The following is a 27,536-nucleotide window of genomic DNA, read 5'->3' on the forward strand; positions in this document are numbered from 1 at the left end:
AAACTGAAGCATGGATATTTAAAACTGTTAAAGCCTCCCATTGGCATAAAGATGGTCAATGTAATTGGGAATGCTTGGGATTTATTATCCATCCATACATTCCCTCTGAACTGAATTACTTCTTTGAAATAAACTAAGAGTCAGCTCTAAAAGTGGGTCTTGAATCAGATGAGTGAGTCAGATGGATTAAACAAGCAATTACCTTCTAACTAATAGAGCAATTTTTCTTTCATAGGGCATATTTTGGAAATATATGGAATGGTGAACAAAATTTGGTTACATTTACAAGAGAAAAACTCCCACCTTTATTTATGACAGAATCATTTTAATTATTAAACTGGATATCACAATCAAAACTTTGGTAAGGAATGGAGTGATTACAGTTTCATCATTCATTCTGACTCACAGTTACAGAATAAATACAGCCTGAATCTAGTGCCAAGGAGAAACAGTGCTTCCTGAGGTAACCTCACTTCCTTTTAGAACCAACTTGGTACTAACAATGAACTTACAAGGTTGGATGTGAGAGTAAATATACAGTAATAACAAATTAATAAGTATAACTTTAAAGAGCAAATATTTTTCAAATAAAACTAAAACGCCAAACATTTAAATTTTCATCAACCTCCTCCGTAAATCATTCCTCTTTTTTGCCCTTCATGAGCACATATTGCTGCAGGAGGGCTTCCACTTCTGGACGTTTGCTCATCTTGTTTGCTTTCCCCTGGTAACGACCTTGTTTTCCAGCTCCTTTTCCATCAAGGATTCCAGCAACTCTGCATTTGCCAAAAAATCAAAACATTCACTAAGTAATCAGTCAGGAAATTATACTCTTCTTAAAAATTTACTGAAACCATGCCATTGCTCTTTTCTAATAAGTACTTTCCCCAAGCAGTGTGATAAAACCCTGTTTTCACTATGAGAACAATAGAAGATTTGGTTTATGATAACAATTCTTTCCCACCTTCTCTCCATTTAATTCCCTCCCTCTTAATTCCTAACCTAATTGAGAGAAACTTCAGCTTCCCCACCATCATCAAGCCTTAGATATTTACAAGAATGATATATTAGTTTCAATCTTCCATTTCTTAAAAGAAGAACCAAGTCTCTGCTGGGAAACAAAACAGGACACTGAAATTGTCATCCATAATTCTTATCACTATTTGCTAATTTTATGTGGCGTTGAAACAGCAGCTTCAAACAGCATTTTTTTAAAATGGGGGAAGTCAGAAATAACATTTTCATTATCTTGTTTTTTTTAAAAAATTAGATGTTGACAACTTCTATCAGTTAAAAGGTCAAAAACTGGAAAAATCCTCCAGACGTGTGATGTTCACGTCTTTGCACAGTTCCCCTGAAGAATTTTGGGGCACATAATGAGAAAGCAAAAATTTGTTTTGTATAGAAGGGAATACTAACATGACATAACTGACTTTAGTACTTACAGAGGGAATTATTTGAGTATTCAGGAACTCTGGCACAAACATCAAAATATCCATGCTACCAAACATTCTCTCTTTTATAAAACCAAGTGATGAATGATTAGTGACAATATAAATGATCAAAGTGGTGCATAAGCCCTCCAAATATATAAGACAGCCATTTCGCAAGTTACCTCAACACAGATAAAGAAATCAAGCAATAATGTCTTACTTTGCTCCTAATGTTTCAACAGCATCCACTTGACCTGCCAAAAGGAATAATCCTGCTCCTTTTTCATCTCCAACTGTTAAGAACAGCAGTATGACCTAAAGATAAAAAACAATAAACATCAGTAATATTTCAAATGCTTAACATTTCTGAACTACCTGAAGGTGCTTTCCTTCAAACAGTGGAAAATAAAACGATGTTCTGCTTTTGGATTCAGCATCAATTCCATTTTGAGCTTTGGTATAGGTGAAATGTTCCATTAGACTAATGCAACAATTCTTTTTTATTTCCACTAATGGTTGCATTAGTGTGACATGTTTTTATTGTCCATAATGTGGACAATGTGGCCTTTTTCATTTCCAATTTTGTGTTAATTTATACCTACAAGTTTTGATTAATTTTGTTATTGGAATTGTGAAATAATACAATAATTGAAACTTTCAAACTCAATCCATTCTTAAACATTGTCGCCAATAGAAGTATGCCATGTCAGAATGAACTGAAGCAGCAGCAGCTTGTATTGGAATAGCTGATTCATTGAGGCTCACATTTAGGAGTGTATAAGAAAGAGCAAAGGATTTGAGAAGGCACTAGACAACAGGGTGACCAATTGGGGCACCCTTTGACAGAAGGGTAGGGCAGTCTGATGTGAACAGAAGGAACATTAAATTTTCCTGAATGCTATTGGTATCACTTTGCTTTAGAAATTGAAGAAAACCTCAGTTTATTAAAGAAGAACGATGCATAGCAAGGCAAATATATCTCCTCCTCGTTTAACGAAGGACACTTTTGATGGCATCATTTCTGGTTGATCTGCCACTCTTGTGCCTCTTGTTGTCATTCTGGAGACATGCAGTCCTTTCAAACACTGACTCTTCATCTCTTCTGCTGTTTATCCTTCGTCTCTGATCATGGAGAGTTGCATTTCTCAGCTCCTTTGTCTCTTCTTCTCTCCTCCTTCTATGCCAGGTGTTGTTATTCTGGAGATGTGCATGCCTCTCCTCCTCTGTCTCTTCTTCTCTCATCTTTTTTGTTCTTTCTCTCTGATCCTGGAGTTGTGCGGCCCTGGCCTCATCCGATTCTTGTTCTCTCCCTCTCCTTGCCGCTTCCCAACGACGTTTGGCGTCATCTCTTGACCATAATGTCCCCCTTCTCTTTCCACACTGCATAATTAGGCTGATCATATTTTTTTTAACCTTAATGCTGGATAGAAGATACGAAGCAGTAACACCAAAGCCTCCAGGATGCTGATATTCTTGATGATGTGGTTGGTGCTCTCCTAAATGGACGTGATATAGTCACCGCTGTCCTTTGACTGCAGCAAAGGGTTTGATGGGTGTCTCGAAGTACGTCATTACAATAAGATTTAATGATCTCTTATGGATGGGCGGCAGTTAGATCTTTCCCAATCCTGCACATGCTGATGGTGATCAGCAGAATGTGACAGCTCGAAATAGAGCTGCCCTGACCCTTTGCTCCGGTTGGTGTCGCTGCTGTGAGCATCGTGAGGCTGGCTGTGCACATGCGTTGTGGTGTCGCGTCGCAGTTTCCATCATGGCTGACATCAGCTCTCAGGTGTAAGTGGGGCTGTGATTTTGGCAAGTGAGCAATTTTATACGAATATATAATCCTGAACTTTGCCTGCATTCTGTAAGTTAGCGCATTTTAAGTTGATTTAGCCAAAAATAGTGCCGCTGTAATGCATCATTTGCGCTAACTGGAGGTCACAAACAGAGCATGAGAGTTTTAGTAGTATATAGATAAAGAAAGAATGGGCAAAAGAAAGTCAAAAAAAAACTAAGAACCAGCATACAGTAAAACAATACAAATCTGAAGGATAAATGACGTTTCGTAATCTCTATTTTACACTGCCTTTTAAAGGTTCCCTGTCTTACCTCAGTGACAATTTCATTTGCTATAATGTTCATAAATTCACTGTCCCCTTCTTTCCTGAAATAAAATACACAAGTTCCAGAAGTCCAATTCATAATAGATAATGTAACGAACAAGCAGTAGAAATACATGATTATAGATTTCTCCACAGAGTACATGTTAGCCAAGTATGATTTACTAAATTTCCCTGTTGTCTAAATTTGAGTGCTCCCAGTTGCCAGTGTCAGATACAAGCAGTCCAGTCTGCACTAACAGCAGCTTTACAGTGTCTTCTCACGGTTCGTTCCATACAGTCACCAACTTCCACATGAAACCTTTCTTCTCAAGTCCCTTTTTCGAACCAACCAAGCTCTGAACGTACTGCAATTTCTACACACCCTTCAACTATATTTAAGATTCTATTCATATCAAACCAATCAGGCAAGCTCAGATTTCCTCAAACAACAGCACGAAAGATTGCTTTGATCACCTAGTAGCTGTATAACTGTTTCCAACATCTCTAATAAACTATCTGCTGCAGTCTGTATGAAGATGTATCCACAGTGCTGTGAAATATGGTGTACAGGTATTCCCCGAGTTACAAACATCCAACTTGCTCGTAATTACAAGCCTCAGAACGCCGTCCGCCATTTTAAGTCGGATCGCGACGCCTTCTGCCATTTTAAGTTGTTGCCATTGACACTGTGTTGAGTGTGTAACTTTGTATTTGGCTTAAATTTTTCTTAGCAAGATTCACCCTGACCCCCACCCCCCACCTTTTCCGGTTGGCCGGTGGCATAGTGAGATCAGTGCCGGGCTCAAGAACAGAGGTTCCCGAGTGCGATCCAGTGACAGACCGCTCCTGAGAGCGACGGGTTGATGTCGAGCTCGCAACTCAACCTTGTAAAAAAAACACTGCCACCTCCAGTTTAAATTCCCATGCGGAATATTGAGGAGGACCAAATACCCAAACCCAGCACAGCCCCCACTTGTCCCATTTAACCTGTCTCAGTGCAGTGGACTTTAGGACCTAGGGAATTCAGTGCAGTGGTCCTTAGGGCCCAACGGACCTCGGGAGCCAGCAGAGGTCGGGACCCGCTGCCTGCAGTGTTTCTGTTCTGTTGATGGGAAGCGATCACGAATGAAAATAAAAATAAAGTGGAAATAATAAAGCTTTTGGAAAGAGGTGAAACGTCATCAGTCATTGGAAAAGCGTCAGGTTACAGTCAGTCGACGAGCAGATCAATTTTAAAGGATAAAGGATAAAGTGAGAATAACGGAGCATGTGTGAAAGGCCCTGCCTTGATGAAAGCTACAATTATTACGAAGCAAAGCAGTGGTTTAATTATTGGAATGGATACATTTCTTAAGTGTTTTATATGCATAGAAAGGTAAAATATACTATATACTAAGACAAACTGACGCTAAATAACACCGAATGTACTTGTTCCGACTTACGTACAAATCTGACTTAAAGACAGACTCTGGAACGGAACTTATTCGTAACCCAGGGACTGCGTATACTAATATAAATACCACCAATAATGCAAAGGTAATATAACTACCAATCAGACTAATGTAGCAACTTAAAGAGGAATCTGTACCTGGGGATGTTGCCATTTCCTGCTATCTTTCCCCCTCTCTATAATGTTAGGAGAAGTTGCTCAAGAAGTCATATAGAACAAAGAATATTACCGTATAGAGGCCCTTTGACCCATGATGTTGTGTTGACCTTATAACCTACTCTTAAGATTAATCTAACCCTTCCCTCCATTTTTCTATCATCTATGTGCATCTACGTTATCGAATTCATCATGTAGAATCTCTGCAGCGGGTCCAGCAGGTGGTGCACACTACAGCCACACTCTACTGGAGATACTGAATGTTTAAGGTGTATGGTGGAATGGTATTTTGTCCCAAGTGGTGTTGAACCTACTGAGTATTGTAGGAGCTGCACACATGCAGACAAATGCAGGGTATTCCCCCACATTCCTGACTCGTGCCATATAGATGATGAAAGGGCTCTGGGGAGACTGGAAGTGAATAACTTGCAACAGAACATTTAGTCTCTGCTCTATTCTTGTGGGCGTGTTTAGCTGGTCCCATAAGTTTCAGGTGATATAAAAGAGATCAGTGATGCAGAGGTGCTCAGCAACAATAATATTTAATTATCTGTCGTTGCTTTCAATGAAATAATGCACGAGTTGTGCCCAAAACTCAATCATCTTTATCATATGTTAAGAATATTGGTGGAATATCCAGTTACTCACCTATGCAAAACAAATATCTTGCCTTTGTTTGGATCACTTTTAAAGTTCTTTGCAGTCAACAGAGCCAAATCCCTGAGCAGACTCAAGTTATTCTTCAGATTAAAAAAAAAAGGCATTGTGAATATTCTATCTGAGAGCTAAATTCTTCCCAAGATTGCTCAAACTAATATACATGTTACGTACATGCCAGAGTCTAGTATCTGGTGGCAGTTACAGAATACCTGGTTTAACTATAAGTATGAATTAGGGTATTATATTAAAAGGTTTTCTACTAGTAAAAACACTTGTGCAGATCTTCAAACTCTGATTTCTGAAGCATGTAGCATTAGGCCTCAGAATAAGCCTGTTTATTAAATGTAAGTTTGTGTAAAATTTTAAGATTTCTGAATCTAAATACTAGAAGTCCCTATTCATAACACTATGGGAGGTAGAGTGCTTTCCCCAGAAGGAATAAAATAACAAGAACGCAGCTCATCACTACCTTCGCAACAGCAATTGAGGATGTTTAAAATTGTTGATCTTGACAACACTCATGCTGAATAAATGAACTAAAATCAAATTGACATTTGTATACAAATCCCTCTATTGGCATGCTAATATGACACCAAGAAGAAAAATTATATCAAATACAAGGAATTCATGAGTTAACATTGTTTGCGATAGGACATGAAAATGGAAATGATTGCATAAGTTTAGTAACCATTCAGGAAGTACATTGGAACTAATTGTTTGACATTAAAACTAAAGGTCGAATGTAATCATGTGGCACTCAGAGCTGGATGCAGATGGGATATAATTTTCAGCTGAACTACCTTGGAGCTTGGAGGTAAAATGTACAAGGATTTGACAAAAAAATGTTTCTACTTCTTCCTAAGCAACAGAATTTGTATTTTATTTTCCTTCTTCAATAAATCCTACCATTTCATATAACACAATACTGTCAGAACGAATTAAAAACACTCAATTGAGGTAAAAATCTATAAAGCAGCAGATGATATATAAAGAATGTCCACTTGAAGTCCTTTTCTGTCAAATCCACCAACATCATGTTGTAATATGCAAGGATTAGGCCAGAAATGACTTTGATATTAATCAAGTGTTTTGCTATTAATTTTTTTTTTCTATTTATAAGATGGTATTAGTCCCATTTATTTTATACGGCTTAAACGCTGTGAAATAATAGCATTGCTACTCTTCAGTTTATTTTGGAAGTGGATTATATATGATAACATTCTAAACAAACTATTCCTACAGTTCAAAAATGATAAAACTAAATTAAAAATAATATAATTTTCTGAGACGGCACTACAGCTAAAAAAACTTCCGACAGAAAACTACCCCCCGCACCCCCCAAAGATCTTCGAAAATTTTCTCATTATTTCATTTTGCTTTTTGGATACATAATGGCAAACTAAAGTCCTGAATTGGAAACATCGCAATCAGACTGAAGTTTCTGCAATACCTTCTGAAGCAATTTAACTGATTTTTGCAGTCTGTCCACAGCTTCAACGTGTTGCCCTGGTCCATTTCTGCAAAGTTATGCGAAAATAATTCACATCAAACAGCCAGTACTCTGTAGTAATTTAACACACAATAAATATCACACATTTTGAACAGCCTAACTTGTGCTTTTTATACTTTCATATGATACTGAAATGGTACACAATGACTGAAATAGGTTTCTCCCTTGCAACACAGTTCCTAAACAATTATAATTTAAGAAGCTTTTGATTTATGGGCTAGAAGCCTGTTCCTGAATCTAGAGATTTGTTGCTCTCATTCCAGCAGTTCTTGACGTATGGCTTTAACAGTCACCTTTGAAAGGAGCTACAGCCCAGAAAACACTCAAAGAAATTAGAGTGCTGCTGCTGCAGCTGTAAGGTTTTGTTTCTGTTGTAAATTTAACGTACTCTAATATCATAACAACATAAAGTGAGAAAGGTGCTTCTAACACAACTTCAGGAAAAGTTCTGCTGCAGTAGAGTCATATGCCATCAGAAAGTAATCACAAAAGATTATAGCTCGAGATCATTCTCCTGAAAACCTGCCTAGTATAGCAAAAGCTATTTACTCAGATTTCTCATTCTCAACAAAATCAAGGACGTTCTGCCTTTTAATCAGTTTTTACTGATTAACTATAAGCTGAAATCATATATTCAAATCCCATTATAATATTGCCAGTCCATAAGCTGACAACCAAATACAAAATGGCTTAAAATTACTACATATGATTGGTATTTTTACAATGATACAGTTTTAAAAAATGAGTATATACAGAAATAGACCTGTAAAGTGCAAAAGTCAATGTAAATTTATTTTACATTGTGACCTACTGGGAAGAATAAAGAATATTCCACTTACTTGAGAAGCGATGTCAATGCCTTTTCCACTGTCAAACTTTTCTCTGCATACTTTAGCACTCTGTTCCCGACCAGGAAAAGCAAATTTATTTTTTTCTTCTTACCTTTTTCTATCCCCAAAATTTTAATAGCCTGAATAATGAACCAACACAAAATTAAAGTTTGATTATAATAGGATCAACAACAATAGCATTAATTCTGCCTGGCTAGCTAAGCATTTTCTGCAGTATTTTGTTTTTGAAAAACAAATACTCATGTGAACTGTAGGTGTTATCAGTTGAGCGGAGTCACTAACTCTGGAGGAACAGTGATTGAGGAGTAAGGCACTGCATTATGACATTAGATTAGATTCAGTCTCAAATGATAAGAGAGGAAGCCTGACAAAAAGCTCAGTCCGGCAAAAGAAAATCTACAAAATATCAAAGACTACATATAAATTGTTCAATTCACTTGGTTATGCTAAAATGGCATGAATAACATACCATATAGCTGTCAATACGAGTGAAAAATAAATGTACTGTACACAATCTGGCTACAGTCAGACCAACCAGACCAGGCCCATGTGTACATTAAGTCAGGTTTTAACCTTACACCCAAGAATATATCTAATTGAGGTTTCCACTTAGCTTGAGCATTGACATTTTAATGTGTCTGTGTACACAGAAAATCAATCACAATTTCAGAAAAGCACCAATGAACAATTGCTCATTTATGCTGTGGGATCAGTATTGATCTGATCTTAATTCCCAGTACTTTCAAACAGCTGAGGGGCAAAATTTTTATGACTGAAGACTAAAGACTCTTGAAAACTTGCGGCTGAAATTAACTTTCTCTTGGTAAGCTAGCACAACAGAAGCTGTTTACGGGTTGAAATCATGCACCTTAATGTGATGAAAATTGCACATCATTACCCAGTGTAAAACTACTTCAAAGCACCTGAACCATGTTCATGAGTTCTCTGCTTTCAAGCAATAAATTAACTCCATCATAACTCCAACATTTACTATAAACAAATTAAAATCTTTTACTCACCTGTAGGTGACTGAGATTTGATACATGTGTTCCACAACACATATTTTCATCAATTCCTACAATATCAATAATTCGCACCGGACCCACATGATCATCTGGTAGACCCTGACTAGCCTGGAAAGCAAACATTATTAACAGAATTTTTTTTAAAAACTGAAGTGTTCTGTAAACATTTTGACCATGACAGATTGTTAATACATTGCACATTGACACTACAGGACTTAAACTCTAGTTTCTGAAGTAAAACGCTCACTCTCGAGAACATTATTCAACTTACTGGAAGTTAAAGTCATACTTAAACAGAAAATAATAGGAGTAGGACATCTGGTCCAACAAGCTTGACCGCCATTCAGCATTATCTTAGTTGATCTGCACCAATACAGTATAAATGCTATTGGCTTTAACATTTGCAAGGAATATGGCATTCCAGTCTTGATGTAACAAATTGCTACTAAATACCGTTCCAGACACAACCAATTAACGAAGCACTTCATTAGAATTTGTTCACAAGCCATTAATTCAGCAACTTTGCAGCCAGACAACCACAAGTGGCAAGAGGCTCGGCAGCACAGCACCTCATCTTACAGGAGAAATACAAACTAACATTAGAAATGCAACCAATCTACAATGAGTCAATCACTGGGATACAATCCTGAAGGAGTTGATGCTGTGCCATGGTTTTATGGAATTGGACCCCCAAAGCTTAAAATGTTACCTGAGGAATTTAAATTTGTCTCCTTTTAAAGGATTTTTTTTAAAGATTATAAATACAGACACCAACATGCACTTCCTCAATGTGTTTGACTATATTATTGGAGTGAGGGTAGTGGAAAGAAACACCCACATCAGTCTGTGGCTTGCCTTACAGGCCTGTCATACATATACTGCAATCATTATATCTGTATATTTTTGACAAGTTTTCTTTGCGCATTCTGTTTTACATTAATGAATTTCCCTTTTAGTAACTATTGGAACTCAAAAAGTTGTGAATTTACACTGCTATCAAGTGGCATAGTGCATTGAGTTAGTGTCCACCATTGTATTCCAATGGCAGACTTTGGTAACATGGGTGTGTCCTCAATAATAAACTAACTTGGTGTCCTCCTTGTTCAAACAACACTTCTAAATCAGTACCTTATATAGCCTCAGTGTGCTACTGACAGAGGGCCCTTAGTTATTACCCACCTGATATTCTGCTAGTGTAACATCAAGCCATATACCATGAAAGACCACAGGTTCAATTTCCAAGACGTGGATAGATTATAATTCTGACTGAATGCAGTAATTGAGAACAATACTTGGGTGTAGCACAAAAACTGATAGACTTGGCAAGGAAAGAGAAAATAAGGGTTTTCATTCCAGGTCATCAACAATTTCTCCTTTTTGCAAAGTTCAAACAGAGTTCAGGATCACGTTTTTGTACGATTCCTCACGTCAGGCGCACTCAAACATAAGAGTGAGAGTAACCCTTGGCTTGGCCTACTGAAGGAATAGGCTCCTGAGTATAACTATAAACTTACATTTAAAATAAAGTTTGCTTGTCAATACATTTTAAGATATAAATTGTAGCATTCCAGCTATAATTCCTAGTACTCATTAAAAATGGTTACAAGTTGTGAGTCTTTCCTCAGCCACTGAAATTCCAGAGAAAACAAACAAAGTTTGTCCAAGCTCATACCCTCTTCTAATCCAGGCAGTGCTCCACTAAACCTCTTTTGTACCCCTTCCAAAGCCTCCACATCCTTCCTACAATGGGACAACCAGATTTGCAGAGAATACTCTAGATGCAGCTTAACGAAAGTTTTATACAGCTGCAACATGACTTCCCGACTCTTGTACTCTAAGCCTCAACTAATGAAGGTAAGCACAACACATGCCTTCTTATTACACTATCTACTTGTGTGACAACTTAAACCCAAAGTACTTTCCCCTTACATTAGACCTTCCAAGGTGTACTACCTCACTTGCTCAAATTGAACTCCCATCTGCCATCCCTCCACTCATATCTGTAATTGATATATATACTGCTAAATCCTTTGACAGCCCTCTACCCCAATCACAACTCCATCAATCTTTGCATTGTCTGCAAACCTACTCACCCACTTATCTACATTCTTTATCCAAGTCACTTATATACATCAAAACAGAGGTAACAGCACCAATCCCCGTGGAACACCACTGGTCACGGACTTCCAGTCAGAATAATGGCCTTCCACTACTACCTTCTGTCCTCTATAAGGAAGCCAATACTGTGGAACCCATACATCTTCACCTTCCTGACCAGCCTACTTGAGGGAACTTGTCAAATGACTTGCTAAAATCCATGTATGTAAATATCTACTTCTTACACTCCTCAATCACCTTTATTACCTCTTCACAAACTCAAGTTTATAAGACATGATGTGCCCTACACAGTCATGCTATCCCAAACCATGTTTTTTCTGACTGTACGTAAATCCTATTCAAAATCAAAATTCATCTGCAACTACAGGTCACAATTTGGCCCATCAAGTCTATACCAGCACTTGGACCAGTCTTACCAATCCCATTCTCCCACTTTCCTTCCTGTAACTTTTTCCTCTCACACATGCCCAATTCTCTTACCATACAAACACGCTCAGGGCAATTTACAGTAAGCAATTCACCTAAATGATACGTTGTTTATTTTAATATATTGCTATGCTTCTGCAAACTTTAGTGCAGTCGAAGAGATAAAAAAAATTATGTTATCTGTCGCACAGAAATTTAACATGGTGTATATTACCTTAAAGTCTGTCCTGAAATTGACTCAGCAAGCACAAAATTATAGACATCCCTACTCTTCCAAAAGGTACTGTAGGTGAAGAATATCACTTACCCAAGATCTAAGCAGACATGGAATTAAAACTGCAATTAGGAGCCTGCATAACAGCAAGGATTGAACTGGACATGGCATAGGGAAAGCAAGCAAAAAACAATGAAACCATAACTCTCAATCATTTACCTGTTTTATTTCAGGATCATCCACAGGTATGACTCGTACATTGACAGGAATGTGCTCTCTTATTTTCTCATTTACTGCCTTCTCCAAAGCTTGAACCTGCTCATCCGTCATAGAAGGCGTGTCCAGTTCAATGAAACAGCGCTGTTGACCCAGCTCCCTGCAAAACAAAGATTACAGAATTGTTTCCTCACATTTTCCTGTAATGGAGAATGCTGTTTGCACAGGAGAATTCTGTCAACCAATTATATATAAATTGAAGGAACCAACACCAATTCTCAACTGAGGGAGAAGCAGCATCACAGAAAAGGCAAGCAGATTCATAAGGCAAATACATTGTCCAAACATCCGCCTGAAAGCATCAGACAGAGATTGTTCCAGAGTTTTATTCACTCCAGTCTTTGGGTTTCTCATTATTATTTTTCCTCCTTTTAGAATCAGAATCCAAATCAGGTTTATAATCATTGAAATATGTTGTGAAATGTATTTTTTTTGGCAGCAGCATAATGCAAGACAAAAAAAACTGTAAGTTACAATTAAAAAATACTGCAAAAAGAGAGTTAACTAGCGAGGTAGTGCTCATGGACCATTCAGAAATCCGATAGCAGAGGGGCTATTTCTAAAACATTGCATGTGTATCTTCAGGTAATGTGAAGAGAGCTTGTCCAGGATAGAGGGTGCTTCATGACGGATGCTCCTTTTTTGAGTCATTTGAAGGTGTCCTCGATGGTGGGGAGGGTTGTGCCCATGATGGAGCTGGCTGAGTCTACAACTCTCAGAAGCGTTTTCCAATCCTATGCATTGGAGCCTCAATATCACACAGTGATGCAACCAGTCAGAATGCTCGCCATGGTACATTTGTAGAAATTTGCTAGAGTCTTTGGTAACTTACCAAGTCTCCTCAGCCTCCTAATGAAGTAAAACCACTGGCGTGCCCTCTTCGAAACTGCATCAATATATTGGGACCAGGATAGTGAGTTAGTTAACGAAATGAATGTGGGAACCAAAGACCCTTCCAGCGAAGAGTGGTGTCAAATTTTCAAAGCATTGATAAAGCACGCAAGAGGATGGGCCTTACACTCAACACTTCCTTTGCAAGGCAAAAGTCCCCTACCAACCTGTCCCTGTTGTACTACATTGCCCTCCTCATTAACTATTAACCAGATGGTTCTGTAAACACCAGGATTACTTAAGTAATCCTTATCTCACAGTTTCAGAGACATTCTCTTCTTTTAAAAAAAAATCACTCCCTCCCCCACTCTTTTATGCATCTTAAAACTAACATGTTGCATCACTTTTCCAGTTCTGAAGAAGGGTCTTCAATGTGAATCAGTAACCATTTCTCCATCCACAAAGATGCTTGGCCTTTGCAGTATTTCCAACATTTTAGTTTTTATTCAAAATATAGGTTTGTTTCCTAAACCCTTATACCAGCCGCCTTATAAAGATAGCTGGTATGGGATGACGACTGGAAAGTACAATAGATTTGTCTGGATACCCCACAAACCACAACATTACCCGTCATTTAGGCAAGAAAAGTAAACTTTAAAAATACAGGTTTGTTACGCATTTAGAATGCTTCAGTCCTTAGGACTCTAGATAAGAGACAGAAGCACCAATGATTAATAGTATTTACCTCAGGAGAAAAGACCTCAAAATCTATAAATGAAGAATGGTATTAATCAGGTTTAGAAAAGTCTGACACTGAACAAAAATAGAGATAGATTTAAACAGAATGCAAAGGCGGCACGGGCCATACGGACCATCAGTCCCTGCCGGTCGTTTATGGCCCACCCTCAATACTGCTTTATCTAAGTCACCTACATATCCCTCCCTCATTTGTTTATCCATCTTCCCCTTAAATCCATTTATTCTTCTTATTTCAACGAAACTTGTAGTAATGCGTTGAATATTTTAACCACACTAGCAAGTTTCTTCTAAATTACCTAGTGAAATTATTAATGAGTATCTCATTTATTATTAATAGTAAAACTACAGGGACTGTGTACCCTTACTGCATTTATTTAGCTTTATTATATTTTCACTTTAAATAATTCATTTGTAACTATTTTCTAGTTAAAGTTAAAGGTTGATAACTACGTTGCAGTTGCTGAAGGTAAATTCATTATCTGTGATGTTTTGCGGCATGTGATGACGTCACACCCGGTTTCGCCACGTCTTGTGGGCAAGTTCCAGTTTTGGAGGATCGGGAAGGTGGGGGCTTGTGTGTGCAGGATCAACACGAGAAAAACTCCATTTCTACCCACAAAGAAACATCAGATAAACAACGCCGTAAGTTCATACCACAATCGATATGTTGAAGTAAAAATGTTAACACTAATTCTGTTAAATGATTGATGAATGACAGTTGATGAGGTTTATTTTCTTGTGCTTTGAAAGCATTGCTGGAAAGTCTGTTTTGGAGTCTATCTAAAGCTGTTGATGGCGTAGGCAGATTCTGACTGTATGTTGTACTTTAATGTAATATAGTTTGTTGTAGTTTTACGTTTACAAGTATTTATGATGCAAATGTGATGCCGAGAAGGAAACAGGTACTGTATATACTTTGTATTATATTATCAACAGTTTTCACCATACATTAATGTGGAAGAGCGAACAGTGAACGGTTCAACTTACTGCGATCCTGTCTTCATTGACTCCGGTTTAACTTGGTGTTTAGTCAGAGTTTCAACACACTGCATGAGAACACTACAGGGACAATTCATAGCCAAGACCAGGGGTCAGCAACCTTTACCACTGAAAGAGCCACTTGGACCCGTTTCCCACAGAAAAGAAAACACTGGGAGCCGCAAAACCCGTTTGACATTTAAAATGAAATAACACTGCATACAACGTTTTTTTTGCCTTTATGCTATGTATAAACAAACTATAATGTGTTGCATTTATGAAATTGATGAACTCCTGCAGAGAAAACAAAATTACATTTCTGCATGCAACAAAAACATTTTGAACTCCGAAAAAAAGACGTTGGGTTGAAGGTTACTTTTAAGTAAAATACTCAACGTCTATTTGAGTCCTTCTTGTATTTATGAAAAACGCCAAACTTAAATTTGCCGCCAGCAGCAAACCAAAAATAACATCAGCCAGCTGTCAGCCTGAAAAATAAAAGGACTATTTCACTGAACAATGAAAAAATATGAATATACATAAAATAATAGGCAATTAAAATATTTATCATACTTGGTTAATGGGATTTCTGCTCCTGGACCTCAGCGCACAGCGTCTGCACATCAGGGTTGTATGACGTCACCTTCATCTTTACACAGGATCGCAAGCTGTCATCTGTGAGGCGTGCGCGATGTTTGTTTTTAATAAAGTTCATGTTGGAGAACACCTGCTCACATACATATGTGGATCCAAAGATCGACAGGACTCCAAGCGCATACTTTTTCATGTTTACATAAATGTCGGGCATAGCATTCCATGTTTCGAACACAAGTTTGTCCGGTTTTGGAAGGTTTTCAATATCACTCCATTTGTGATTCTGAGCAAGAACGGCCTTCTGACGGGCAACATCTTCAAGGTCTGCTGTCAAGCGTCTAAACTTGGACACCCATATGTCTTTGTCGGCTATGTCGGCCAGTTCCATCTCAAGATCAGGTTGACTCACACCTGCCAATGCAGTCGTATTCAGTAGGGAAGGATCGATGCTTAAGGGAGTGACCGGGAAGGATAATGTGTTTTTTTCCTCTCTGAACTCACAGAAGCGTTTCCCAAACGATGTTTGCATTGCGATGATTGCAGAATGTAAATACTCCGAAATTATCATGTCGTGACCTTGTTTGAACTCTCTCAAATTGGGGAAGTGAGACAAAGTGCCTTTCTGTAAATCTCTGGCAAGCACTGTCAACTTGCGCTCGAATGCCAAAACATCCTCCAACATGTGCAGGGCTGTGCGTCCTTTCCCCTGAAGAGCTGTGTTCAGCGTGTTCAGGTGCGCTGTCATGTCTACCATGAAGTGTAGCTTTTCCAGCCACTCTGGCTGTTCCAGCTCAGGAAAGGTGAGCCCTTTGCTGCCCAGGAAAGTTTTCACTTCTTCCAGACACGCGACAAAGCGTTTCAGCACCTCCCCTTTGGACAGCCACCGGACTTTGTTGTGCAGCAGGAGATCAGAATATGCGCTTTCCATCTCGTCCAGTAACAAACGGAATTGACGGTGATTTAAACTTTTTGCCATTATTTTATTGACAATCTGAATGACAACATCCATTACTTCTGTGCATTCCGGAGGAAATGTTTGAGCGCACAGTGCCTCTTGGTGCAAGATGCAGTGAAAAGTCAGCAGCTTTCTGTCCAGTGACTTCTGCAGTAAAGCCACAAATCCCTTGTGCGTTCCCGTCATATTCGGAGCCCCATCAGTAGCTACTGACACCAGATGGGTGGTCTTTATTCCTTTGGCTCTTAAACAATTCAAGACAGCCTCACAGATGTCCTCCCCCCGTGTTTGGTCTTTTAGAGGTATCAACTCAATCAGTTCTTCCTGTGGCCCGGCAGAGTTTACATACCGGCAGAACAACGCTATTTGTTCAATATCACCTTTGTCTTTAGACTCGTCACAGGCAATCGAGTAGGCCACAGCTGAATTGATGTCTTTAATTTGCTGTCTTGTGATGTCTTCTGCCATTTTTATGGTTCTGTCTTTGACAGTCTTTGCAGAGAGGGGCATATCCCTGATTTTCTGCACAATTTCACTCTTGTTTTTAAAGTCCGTGAATAGATGTTCTGAAATCTTAATGAAAGATTCTTTTATATATTCACCATCTGTAAACTGCTTCCCGTGCCTGACTATTTCCTAAGCGGCAATATAACTGGCGTATGTCGTTGATTTTCCAGACTTCATCCATTTCTGGAAATGATTTTTGCTCAGATCAACCTTCCGCATCAGTTCCGAAACGGCTTTTTTTCTCTCATCTCCATCCGGATATTTTTGAGCAAAGGCTGCGTGTTTACTCTGGAAATGCCTTGCGACATTTGACTTTTTGTTGTTTGCTAGTTTCTCATTGCATATTAAGCATACCGGTAAACCAGTCTCGTCAACAGTGAAAGCAAATGAATCTGTCCACGTATCATTAAACGTTCTGTTTTCTTCAGTCACTTTTCTTTTTTTAGAATTCTCCATAGTTGGCTTACCTTGGATCGAAAAATTAAAGAAATCGCGCACTGGCGGGTGTCAGGTATTGGCAGTGGTGACGTATATTAATAGCGATAAAAACACGTTGTAGCGGTGTGCTCACGCAGTCAGTAAACTGCAGTCGAATAACTTTATTCGAACTAAACAGCCTTGCTTTTAAGCCTCCCTCAACCCAGCCCCCATGGACGCAGATGCTGCAAAAGACGCGTACTCACAAACCCCCGTAGGCTATCTCCCTTAGCCGGAATGCTGGCTAATTGTGAGCCGTTTCGGATGTGCCAGGAAATGTGTCGCCACACTTAGATTGTACAAGATCACCATAATCTTCAAATTTAGAATTACATTTCAAAAGCTAACAAACTAACATAAAATACATTTTAATTAAATACTGACCAATTATTTCCCAAAGCCACAGGGAGCCGCAGCACAGAGGTGAAAGAGCCACAAATGGCTCGGGAGCCGCAGGTTGCCGACCCCCGGCCAAGACTGAAGAACAGAAAAATTACCACCATGCCAATGGAACTCAGGGTGCTTTCTCAGAATTTAAATTGTATCTTTAAAAAGGGATCTGGATCAACTTCTTCTGAGGAATTAAAGCTGGAATTATTAGTCACATGGCTTGATTTTACTCAAATAAAGCTGAAGGAACAAAGCAATTCCTCAAAATCAGGGAGCAACAAATGACACGAGAAGGGTGGCTAGCATAGATTTGGACACTGGCAGTATTTTGATAAAAACTGAGTGGGTTTTCTTCATGCCAGTCTCAAATAAAGATATATTAAATGATAAGCCATATAAATGAGAGGAAGAAATTAGAAGAGATCAGGAACAATTAGAGTTTATCAGTTTGTGCTTACCATGAGGTTGTATTGAAACCAAACATTGACTCTGCCATGGCGGAAATTAAATGTTGCCCTGAAACGAAATCCAATAAAAGAAGCATAATTATAGATATTTGTTAATCATAATTTAGTAAAGTGACAAAGTTAAGATAAAACATTAAATGTCACATTTGCTCAGTAATCAAAAGTACTGTTATTTGAGAAATAAGTTCCAAAAACTTTAGTGAGAAGCCTTCAAGATGCAGGTGAGATCAACCTGCATAAGACCTCCATTACAAATCTGCTAAAGTTCCCAGAACCTTCTCCTGAACCTGTGATTTCAAATATTTCAGAAAACTCTAATCTATTAAGACTGAGTGATTAAATTGGGGCCAAAGCCACGATTCCCAGATAGATCCCTAACAGCCCTCACAATCATACTTGAGGGAACGGAAGAAAAACAATTTGCTTGAGGAATTCAGCAGGTCAAGCAGCACTTGTGGAAAGAAAGCAATTATCGACATTTGGGTTCAGACCCTGCTTCAGGACCAGGTTCTTGACACAAGGTGGCAATAGTTCCTTTCCCTTTACAGATGCTGCTCAACTTGCTGAATTCCTCCAGCAGTTTATCTTTTGTCCAAGCTCTGCAGCCTCCTGTGCCTTGATCAGAGACAAGCAAACAGAATGAGGAAATAAGGGTCAGGGTAGGCCTGGAAAATTGGGTCTCAAAAGAAGGCTGGCATATTCCCTTTTGGAGTTCCCTTAAACTAGCAATGCTATACTTGAACAACACAAACAAAGTGCTGGAGGAACTTAACAGAGCAGGCAGCTTCTATGAATAAACACTTGATGTTTCGGGCCAAGACTCTTCATCAGGACTGGAAAAGAAGGGGGAGAAGCCAGAATAAGGTGGGAGGAGGAGAGGAAGAAGTACAAGGTGTAGATGATAGGTGAAACTGGGAGTGGTGGAAGGCGGGTGGGTGGGGATGAGATGATGTGAGAAGTTGGGAGGTGATAGGTGGAAGAGGCTGAAGAAGGAGGAATCTGATAGGAGAAGACAGTGGACCATGGGAGAAAGGGAAGTAAGGTGGTCACCAGAGGGAGGTGATTGGCAGGTGAGGAGAAGTGGGGAATGGGGAATAGAAAAAGGGAGGAGAGGGAGGGAGAAGAAATTAACAGAAGTTGAAGAGATCTACATTCATGCCATCAGGTTGGAGGCTACCCAAATGGAGTACGAGGTGTTGCTTCTCCAACCTGAGAGTGGCTTCATTAGGACTGTAAAGGTGGCCATGGACCAACATGGCAGAATGGTAATGGGGACTAGAAATAAAATGGTTAATATACTGAACTCCTGAGAAGCCAATTTTGAAATACAAGTGCTCACAGGACTCAGTATGACTAGAGTTGTTCAACTGGAATCTAGCCAGAATCATGAAGTAATTAGTTTCTCAGGTTGTTCAGCTTTTTTTTAAGACAACCACCATAATACACACTACCTTTTCCAAATATATTATCTGAGCAGAACTTATTCTGCACTTGTGTCTCTCAGGCAGCAGGGCTGTGTTCCCAATATAACATATCAGGCTATAAATCTCTTCCTTGAAATATAAGGCTCCTTCTCCAGAAAATATGGAATTGTTAAACACCTACAAATGAACTGAATTGAAGACTAAACAGAAATCCTACTGAAATATTAATTTGTAAGCAATCAAAATATGGAAAATGGCATCAGCTATATTGAAAATTCATTCCTTGTCAGATTATGACAAGTTAGTGAAAAATGGCTTTTTTTATTTAAATGCCATCTCTATTGTTGGGGATATACACAGAAATAACAAATGTAGTGGTTTATTTCAGAAAAATGCTAAAAGTTTTGAAAATGAATGGGAAGGAGAAACTACATACCTGAATGTTGCTGCATATGGTCGAATCGTCTGTCCCAGTTAACTTTCAGCTGAACCTTAGACAATGGCTCCAAGGGTGACTGCACAAAGTGAATAGCCTTAGCTCCTTGTCGTGTCACTCTTAACACAGGGATATCATTAATAAACCCACGATCATCTGGCTATAAGAAATAGATGATAGGAGCTTAGAAAAGGACTTTCACAGATCCAAATCCACCCATATTTGAAGTATTTTTAATATTTGAAGAACAAATAAAATTTATCAGGCTAATTTATAAATGGACTTAATACAATGATGAAATTCTATCTTGCTAGCTGCTGCACATGGTATTAATGTGAAGGAAAGTTTGGTTCATGTTATCCATAGATCATTTGGATCACGAAAGCTGTTCCATTGTTAGTTCTGCCTTTAGTTTATTCCATGAATTAAAATTCATCCACATTCAGCATACAAATCACTCCTAATTCAACTGGTATATTTGTTGCAGAGCAGGTTAAATTTCTAACCACGTAACTTTAATCACACTATGTTAAGACTTCAATTACTACTGGATATACTAAGCTGAGTGGATTACATTCAAAGTGGTGCTGACTCTTTGAACCTTGCAGCATCTCCAAAGCAAAGGTTGGTCTGACAATATATCTAAGTATTTTACTAATGACTAAAATTAAAAACAAAACTTTAAAAACAAAATCTGTATTGAATGAAATTCAATAAGTATAGATTATAATGTGTTAAAGCAAAGTGTCAGCATTCATCGAAAATTCTGTTATCACCTAATCTTGAGATTATTGTACTGCACACTTCAAAATGAGTTTGTACCTCTCTCTAAGCAAAGACTACTTTTATTCACTCATTTGACTCAACAGTAATTTTCACATCATGAACATATTGTTCAAACCAAGTTTCAAACCATGATAAAGGTTAGAGAGGAATTTCCCCCAAATGGGCAAGTTCAAAACCCACTTGGTTAGACCAGGTCATGAGATACTGTAGTCTTGTTTCATAAATATACAGGAGCTCAGCCCTAACATTTATTGCTCATCTGTAATTGCCATTGTCCAGGTGGTGATAAACTAACTTTGTGAATGATTGCAGTCCTTCTGATAAAGTTACTCCCACAATGTTGCTGTGCAGGGAGCTAAAAGATTTAGACTCAATTTTTGTTTATTTATCTAGAGATACAGCATGGAACAGGCCCTTCCAGCCCAACAAGTCACACTGCTCAACAGCACACCTATTTAATCCTAGTCTAATCACAGGATAATCTACAGTGACCAATTAACCTACTAACCCAGGGGTGGGCAAACTTTTTGACTTGTGGGCCACAAAGGGTTCTAAAATTTGACAGGGGGGCCGGACCAGGAGCAGATGGACGGAGTGTTTTGGTAATACACCTCATAAGAGAAAATAAAATATCATGGGATATGTAGAAAACATGTGCTTTAATTTCAATTGAAAATGAACAAATACATTACAACAAAATATCTGTCTTTGAAGTCCCATGGTATTTAGCTATTTATTGAAATGACTTTTAAAACACTGAAAATTAAATGAATAAAATACAGCTTTTTTTAATAGTAACAGTTATTATTTTAAAGCACTGAAAATTCTGTTATCCTTCAAGATATTATCATCATCACTCTCCTCCTGACTGTCTTTATTTCAAAAACGGTAGTATTTGCAGGTCTACTTGTCCTGTTCCTTCTTATTCAATTGTCCCGTGCCAAAACTCAACAACGACCAGCACAAGGAGAGAACACTGACAGCGCACCAGTATGCGGAGCGCATTATTTGATCTGGAGCGCATTTTTTATTTTGAGAACGTACGTGCACCTGCACACTACTCATGTCCATCACTTAACAGAAATGACATGTAACATGTAAGGTTTATTGAAAAAAATATTTTCAAATGCATTTTTTACATAACACAACGAAGAAACTTATTTTTAATTTCAGTGGGAACAGTGTTGTTGGTCTCCCTTTTTAGCCAGCGCATCAAAGTCTGGATTTAGTTTTGTTGTGGCGATTCTCAGGATGGATCTGAGGTGTTGGTCAGTTAACTTGGATCTGTGGCTGGCTTTGTTGATGTTCATGACGCTGAACGCCTGTTCACACAAATAGGTCGAGCTGAACAAAGAGTAAAGCGCAAATGTGGAGTAATACGCTGCACCTCAACAAAGGTCAATGTATATAGAGTGCGTCATCTATTGGGAAAATGCCAGAATTGCGGGGGAGAAACGTTAACAAGGTTTATTAATATAATTTCATCAAGTTCTGCGGGCCGGATTAAAAAGCTTAACGGGCCGCATATGGCCCCCGGGCCGTAGTTTGCCCATGCCTGTACTAACCGGTACATCTTTGGACTGTGAGAATAAACAGGAACACCCAGAGGAAACCCAAGCGCTTATAGGAAGGTCGTACAAACTTCTTTCAGAGGACACCAGAATTGAACTCTGACGCCCCGAGGTGTAACAGTGTCGTGCTAACCTCTATGCTACTCTAGCGACCCATGACAGTGAAGGATTGGCGATACATTTCCAAGTCAGAATGGTACGTAGCTTGAAGAGGAACATGGGGCTATGTTAAATACAATTAGCTTGCATGTACTTAGTACAGTAACCAAAGACAAATCACTAAGCATCAAAATTGCATGATCATTTTCCTTTAATTGTTCACATGAATCAATGCAAAATCAAATACACAGTTTAACTCTATGAGTAACAAACCATTCTGACCTGCCCACCTCCCTCTGGAAATAGCAATGTGTCCTCGAGGATCACGTTGAAACCTTTCAGTGTTTCCTTTTTCCCATTAAGTATTGTGTTCAACTCTGCTGGCGTACATGATTCCACAGCAGTCTCAAACTGGAATGAAAGGCAATGTGTAAACAAGAAAAGAAACAAAGGAAACTGGGGCATTACAGCTGTACACAAATATATTAACACTATTGATAAGAATAAAAATGAAAATAATGATCTGCTACAAAAACTTGAAATATGAAAAATGTTAAAATTACTTCTCTATTTGTAAAAAACATCCAGTCAAATTAATTAGACATATGATAAGGACATGAGATTGCACAGATGCTGGAAATCCAGAGTAACACGCACAAGATGCTGGAGGTACTCAAGTCAGGCAGCAACAATGAAAGTGAATAAACATTCGACATTTTGGACCTGATGAAAGTTCTTAGCCCAAAAAGTCGACTGTTTATTCGCCTCCATAGGTGCTGCCTGGCCTGCTGAGTTCCTCCAGCATTTTGCAGGCAAATAATAAGATTGGAGAGCATTTTGGCAAACTAGTAAAGGATCTGTGAGAAAATAGATATATAGTACATAAACTTGTCCCATTGTGATGAAACCCTCAAGTATACTCCAACAGCTTGCCTTGTGGCTGCACATACATGCAAATCACTCTAACCGTCACAGCAGTAATAGTATAAGAAGCAATAAAGGCTCTAGATCTCGTATTACCACTGATAGTGTAAGTTCCACAAATTAAGGGAAAATAAGACTCAGTTGCTTGTATGATGCAAGTTTTATGAGCAATGGCAGCCAGTTTCACCCACCCTGTCTCCAATTCACTTTTAGGTCCTGATTTAAAAATGTAATTCCAAAAAATAGTTCCACGGAGGAGCTTTAGGAAAAGGTCCTAGAATGACATTGTACTGTCAGTGCATGTGAAGTCTGCATGAACCATTTGGAGAGGGCAGGCAGGGAAGGGAGGTATGAGCAGTGTTAATTCTGGAGCAGTTCTGAGCTGAGGGAAAGGATGAGGGTGATGGCTGTTATTGAAAGATTTTTAAGGACTTGAACAAAAATCTTTCCCTTTTATTTAAATCAGAAAAATAAACATTACCTCTCCTGAGAAACCCCAGGAATGGCAGAAAAGTTGGGATTAGCCTGCAGCCTATGGGCTCTGCCCATTTGTGATGTGATCAACATTACACAAAGTGGGGAAAACAACAGTTTGTGGAGTTAAGCACATCTCACGTGTGGGAGGTTGCACTTGGCACAAATTGAATCCTGCAGGAAAAAGGAGTCTTCAAACACCATTGGCATATTTATACATTTTGTATCTGAATTTTTTCCCCTTTACCTTTAAGAAAAACTATGATTAAACTACAGAACTTTTTAAATAAATGCAGAACAGAGAGATGTCTACTAAACAAATAACACCCTTAAGATGCAGTGGATAAACATGTTACCAGCATTTGTTTCTCTGCAGCAGATTAATTATTCTCTATTTCACAACTGCTTGAATGGGGTCAATTGAATGGTAGCTTTTCCACTCCAGTATAACCCAACCCTGGTATTGGCTTCTCAAGTAGACCGACTTGACCCAAATAACATGTTGAGGAATTTTCAAACAACGGTAATCTCATTTGCCTTCTAAACTGATGCTGTGGCACACAGTATTTGTTCTGTCACTGTGCAATAACCCACATACGATTTTTGTCACGTATTAATTTTCCAGTATTTGAGCATGATTGGATTTGGTGAAACTTCTCGACTGACTGTATTTAGTTAGACCTAACAATGATGAAGGACTGATGATATATTTCCTAATCAGAATGACGTGCAACTTGGAGGGAATTATGCAGGTGGGTCTGTTCCCATGTTTGCTGTTCTTGTCCTTGGTTTTTGGAAGGTGTTGTCAGCGTCATGAGCAAATAACAGCAATGCACTTTGTAGATGGTACACATTGCAGTTGTTTAGGCTTGTTGATGGGGTGCCAGTCAAGTGAACTGCTTCATCCTGGATGCTTTAACTGTTAATGGAACTACACTCAGTTGGGTAAGTGCAGAGTACGTAAACAGGTTCTTGCCAGTAATGTCATTGAACAGGTGGTTAAACCCTACCTTGTTAGATAAGGTCACTGCCAGAGCATATCTCTAGCATAAGTGCCACTTTATCATTCCTCGTCTGAGCATCCTGTTGCCTGTAGATATGGATGGTTTAATTTGCTAAAGAGTTGCAAATTAAATTGAACACTATGCAAACACCCTCCCCTCTGACTTTATAACTGAATGCTATTCATTGGTGAAGCAGTTAAAGACTATTCTAAAGACACTGCCTCAAGATATTCAGACACTGGAACGACTGACCTCCAACAACTAATCATTTTCCTTTGTACAAAGTATGACTCCAATTACTGCAATGTTTTCCCTTTGATATTACTCATTAACTTTTTGCTCAATGGGATGTCTTCCTGACAAACACTTCTACTTATATAGGCCTTTACTGGAAGCACTAAATAATTTTCCCTCTATAGATAGTAATAGATTTGCGAAAACAGTGGATTCTATTTAATTAGGGCACATCGGGACCAGTATACTTTGGCGCAGTTAAGCGGCTGTCTCAATTAGTTTCATGGAAATAGTTAAAAAGGTCTTAAAAAAAAACCCTACCATTTAACCAAGTAACAAACTATGTACTACAATGAAATGCAGAACAAATTAGAACACTATCAACACTACTACAATAAAACTGTGTATTCAATCCTAATAGTTATCAGCAAAGGAATTCATCCAGTGTCCACTGCTGCATTCTTTTGACTGACTGCAAATAAACAAAATCGGCACAGACACCTAGAAAAGATCACGTACTGCCTTCATACAATGCTATCAATGACTGCATTATCCAAATCTTTATTTTAATTGTAACATTCAAGGTGACTGTCGATACCTTCAAATTCTTCGTAGTTTCTAACTTGAAGAGGTGAAATCATTTCATTTTCACTCCCAGCTGTTTCGGGCATCTCCAAGCCTGAATGCTTGAAACTGCAGTGAGCAAAACAGTTCTGATTTGTCTTACTGCTCATTTCTAGCCAACTATCAGCGACAAAAATCACTGCTTTTTCAACACAAGCTCACACAATTTGCACTATTTAAAAATGGTTTACTCTTAAGTACAGTGTAGTGTCTAAGTGCCATTCAAGTGCAACCATCTGACACTAGTTAGAAACTGTTTGGCAAGTCTCCTGTCCCAATTAAACAGCATAGCATGCCAAATAAACAATGGAAACAGACTTCATGACTTAAGCTGGTGATATTAAACCTGATTCTAATTTAAGAGTTGTCCCAAATAAGCAGCTGCTCCAATTAACCTATTAGCCTTTTAACCAGATTCCACTGCATTTGCTTTTATTCAGATCTTTTGAAATTGGTACTCTTAAACAAAAAAGGAATCAAGAAATTAGCAGGAGTTTCAACATAGACTAATAATCAGTGATTTCCTGACAGAAATATATAGGGCCAGTCCAATTAATTTAGAATAGGTACATGGTGAAAGTGATGCTGTGACTGAATCATTGAAAACAAGTTCAGTTTTGAGCATGGAAGTAAATAAGATCACATGGCATCCATTGCTTTACACGTCCCTGGATTAAATTTAATTTGTCACATTTCTGCCCAATGAAAATTCTGCCTACCTGCAGTCTAATGCTTTACTCCTCACTCTCCACGACAGGGACAATTTTACATCATATGCAAATCTTTTTATAATCCCCCTACATCTGTCCAATTTATTCATAAAAGATTAAAGAGCCCCAATTAACCTCACCGGTAACTGATTTCCAGTCACAAAAACAACCACTTACTTCCTGCCACTAAACTATTAATCTCTTCTCCTGCCCATATATCTTAAAATATAACCACACATTTGTACTTCCACATCTACTCTTAAGGAAGCCCTCTTTTTTTCCCTTTTGCTCTTACCCTTGCCCCTTCCTGACCCTGAATCCTCTTCCACCCCATCCTTCCCCTCCTCCCTGTGGAACTCCCTCCAGACTCGTATTTCCTCTCTGACAGTTTCTAGTCATTAACTTACAATAAACAAAAAAAAAATCACTGCTGGGGGAACTCAGAAGGCCCAGAAGCAACTATGGAAGTCCAAGTTTCAAGTCGAGAACCCGCATCAGGATTAAACTGTCGGCCACCTTTGCCCCCATAGATGCTGCTCGACCCACTGAATCCTTCTAGATTGTTCGCTGCTCCGGATTCCAGCATCTGCAATCTCATATGTCTCTGTTTACTTAACCTCCCTGGCTTATCCGTACCTCCTTCAAGTAGGATTGTTTCTGACACTGAAACACCATTGCGCCAAGCCGTACAACTACCTCTGAAAGCTTAAAAAAAATTAATGCGGACACTCCACTTCAACATCCACTCTGAACATGCGCAAATCCAGATACGGGTCGATGCGAGGGACAGACTTTATCGCGCGTTCCAGCTTCGGATTGCATCATTCGTTTTGACATTCCATAGCGGCAGCAATTGCTTCATGTTTGCGAACATGAAAGTATAAACTGAAAAATTCGTAAATTATTATAACAAATGTAATATCATAAACGATTTTTGGGAATACGTTATCCAAGAATTGCTTAATGTTTGCAATTAATTACTGAATATTTATATATTTTTCTTATTGGTAAAATATATTTTAAATTTTGCTCTTCTGTTTATTATCGCTACCTATTTAGCTCAGTTAG

At 38.6% G+C, this 27,536-nt stretch overlaps 1 protein-coding gene across 1 annotated transcript; it reads right to left on the bottom strand.

Annotated features, from left to right (window-relative positions):
* Positions 1 to 267: 267 nt before the first annotated feature.
* Positions 268 to 27,261, bottom strand: aarsd1 (alanyl-tRNA synthetase domain containing 1). The gene is made up of 12 exons (XM_059956516.1): positions 27,105 to 27,261; positions 22,781 to 22,909; positions 20,043 to 20,202; positions 18,174 to 18,231; positions 12,168 to 12,324; positions 9,185 to 9,298; positions 8,154 to 8,284; positions 7,255 to 7,321; positions 5,793 to 5,884; positions 3,546 to 3,600; positions 1,654 to 1,748; positions 268 to 776 (listed from the first exon to the last, which is right to left on the bottom strand). The coding sequence occupies exons 1-12, from the start codon at positions 27,141 to 27,143 to the stop codon at positions 638 to 640; spliced, it is 1,236 nt and encodes a 411-aa protein (XP_059812499.1). The 5' UTR covers positions 27,144 to 27,261; the 3' UTR covers positions 268 to 637.
* Positions 27,262 to 27,536: the final 275 nt, after the last annotated feature.

Source organism: Hypanus sabinus, chromosome X1 (genome assembly GCF_030144855.1).
Source record: "Hypanus sabinus isolate sHypSab1 chromosome X1, sHypSab1.hap1, whole genome shotgun sequence".
In the NCBI taxonomy this organism is placed as follows: domain Eukaryota; kingdom Metazoa; phylum Chordata; class Chondrichthyes; order Myliobatiformes; family Dasyatidae; genus Hypanus; species Hypanus sabinus.

Coding starts and splice junctions, on each gene's coding strand:
- aarsd1 (XM_059956516.1), bottom strand. CDS start 27,143: ATGGTGTTTCAGTGTCAGAAACAATCCTACTTGAAGGAG. Junction 22,910..27,104: donor AACAATCCTACTTGAAGGAG/GTACGGATAAGC, acceptor CTTTCATTCCAG/TTTGAGACTGCTGTGGAATC. Junction 12,325..18,173: donor GGTTTCAATACAACCTCATG/GTAAGCACAAAC, acceptor TTTGTTTTGCAG/GGAGCTGGGTCAACAGCGCT.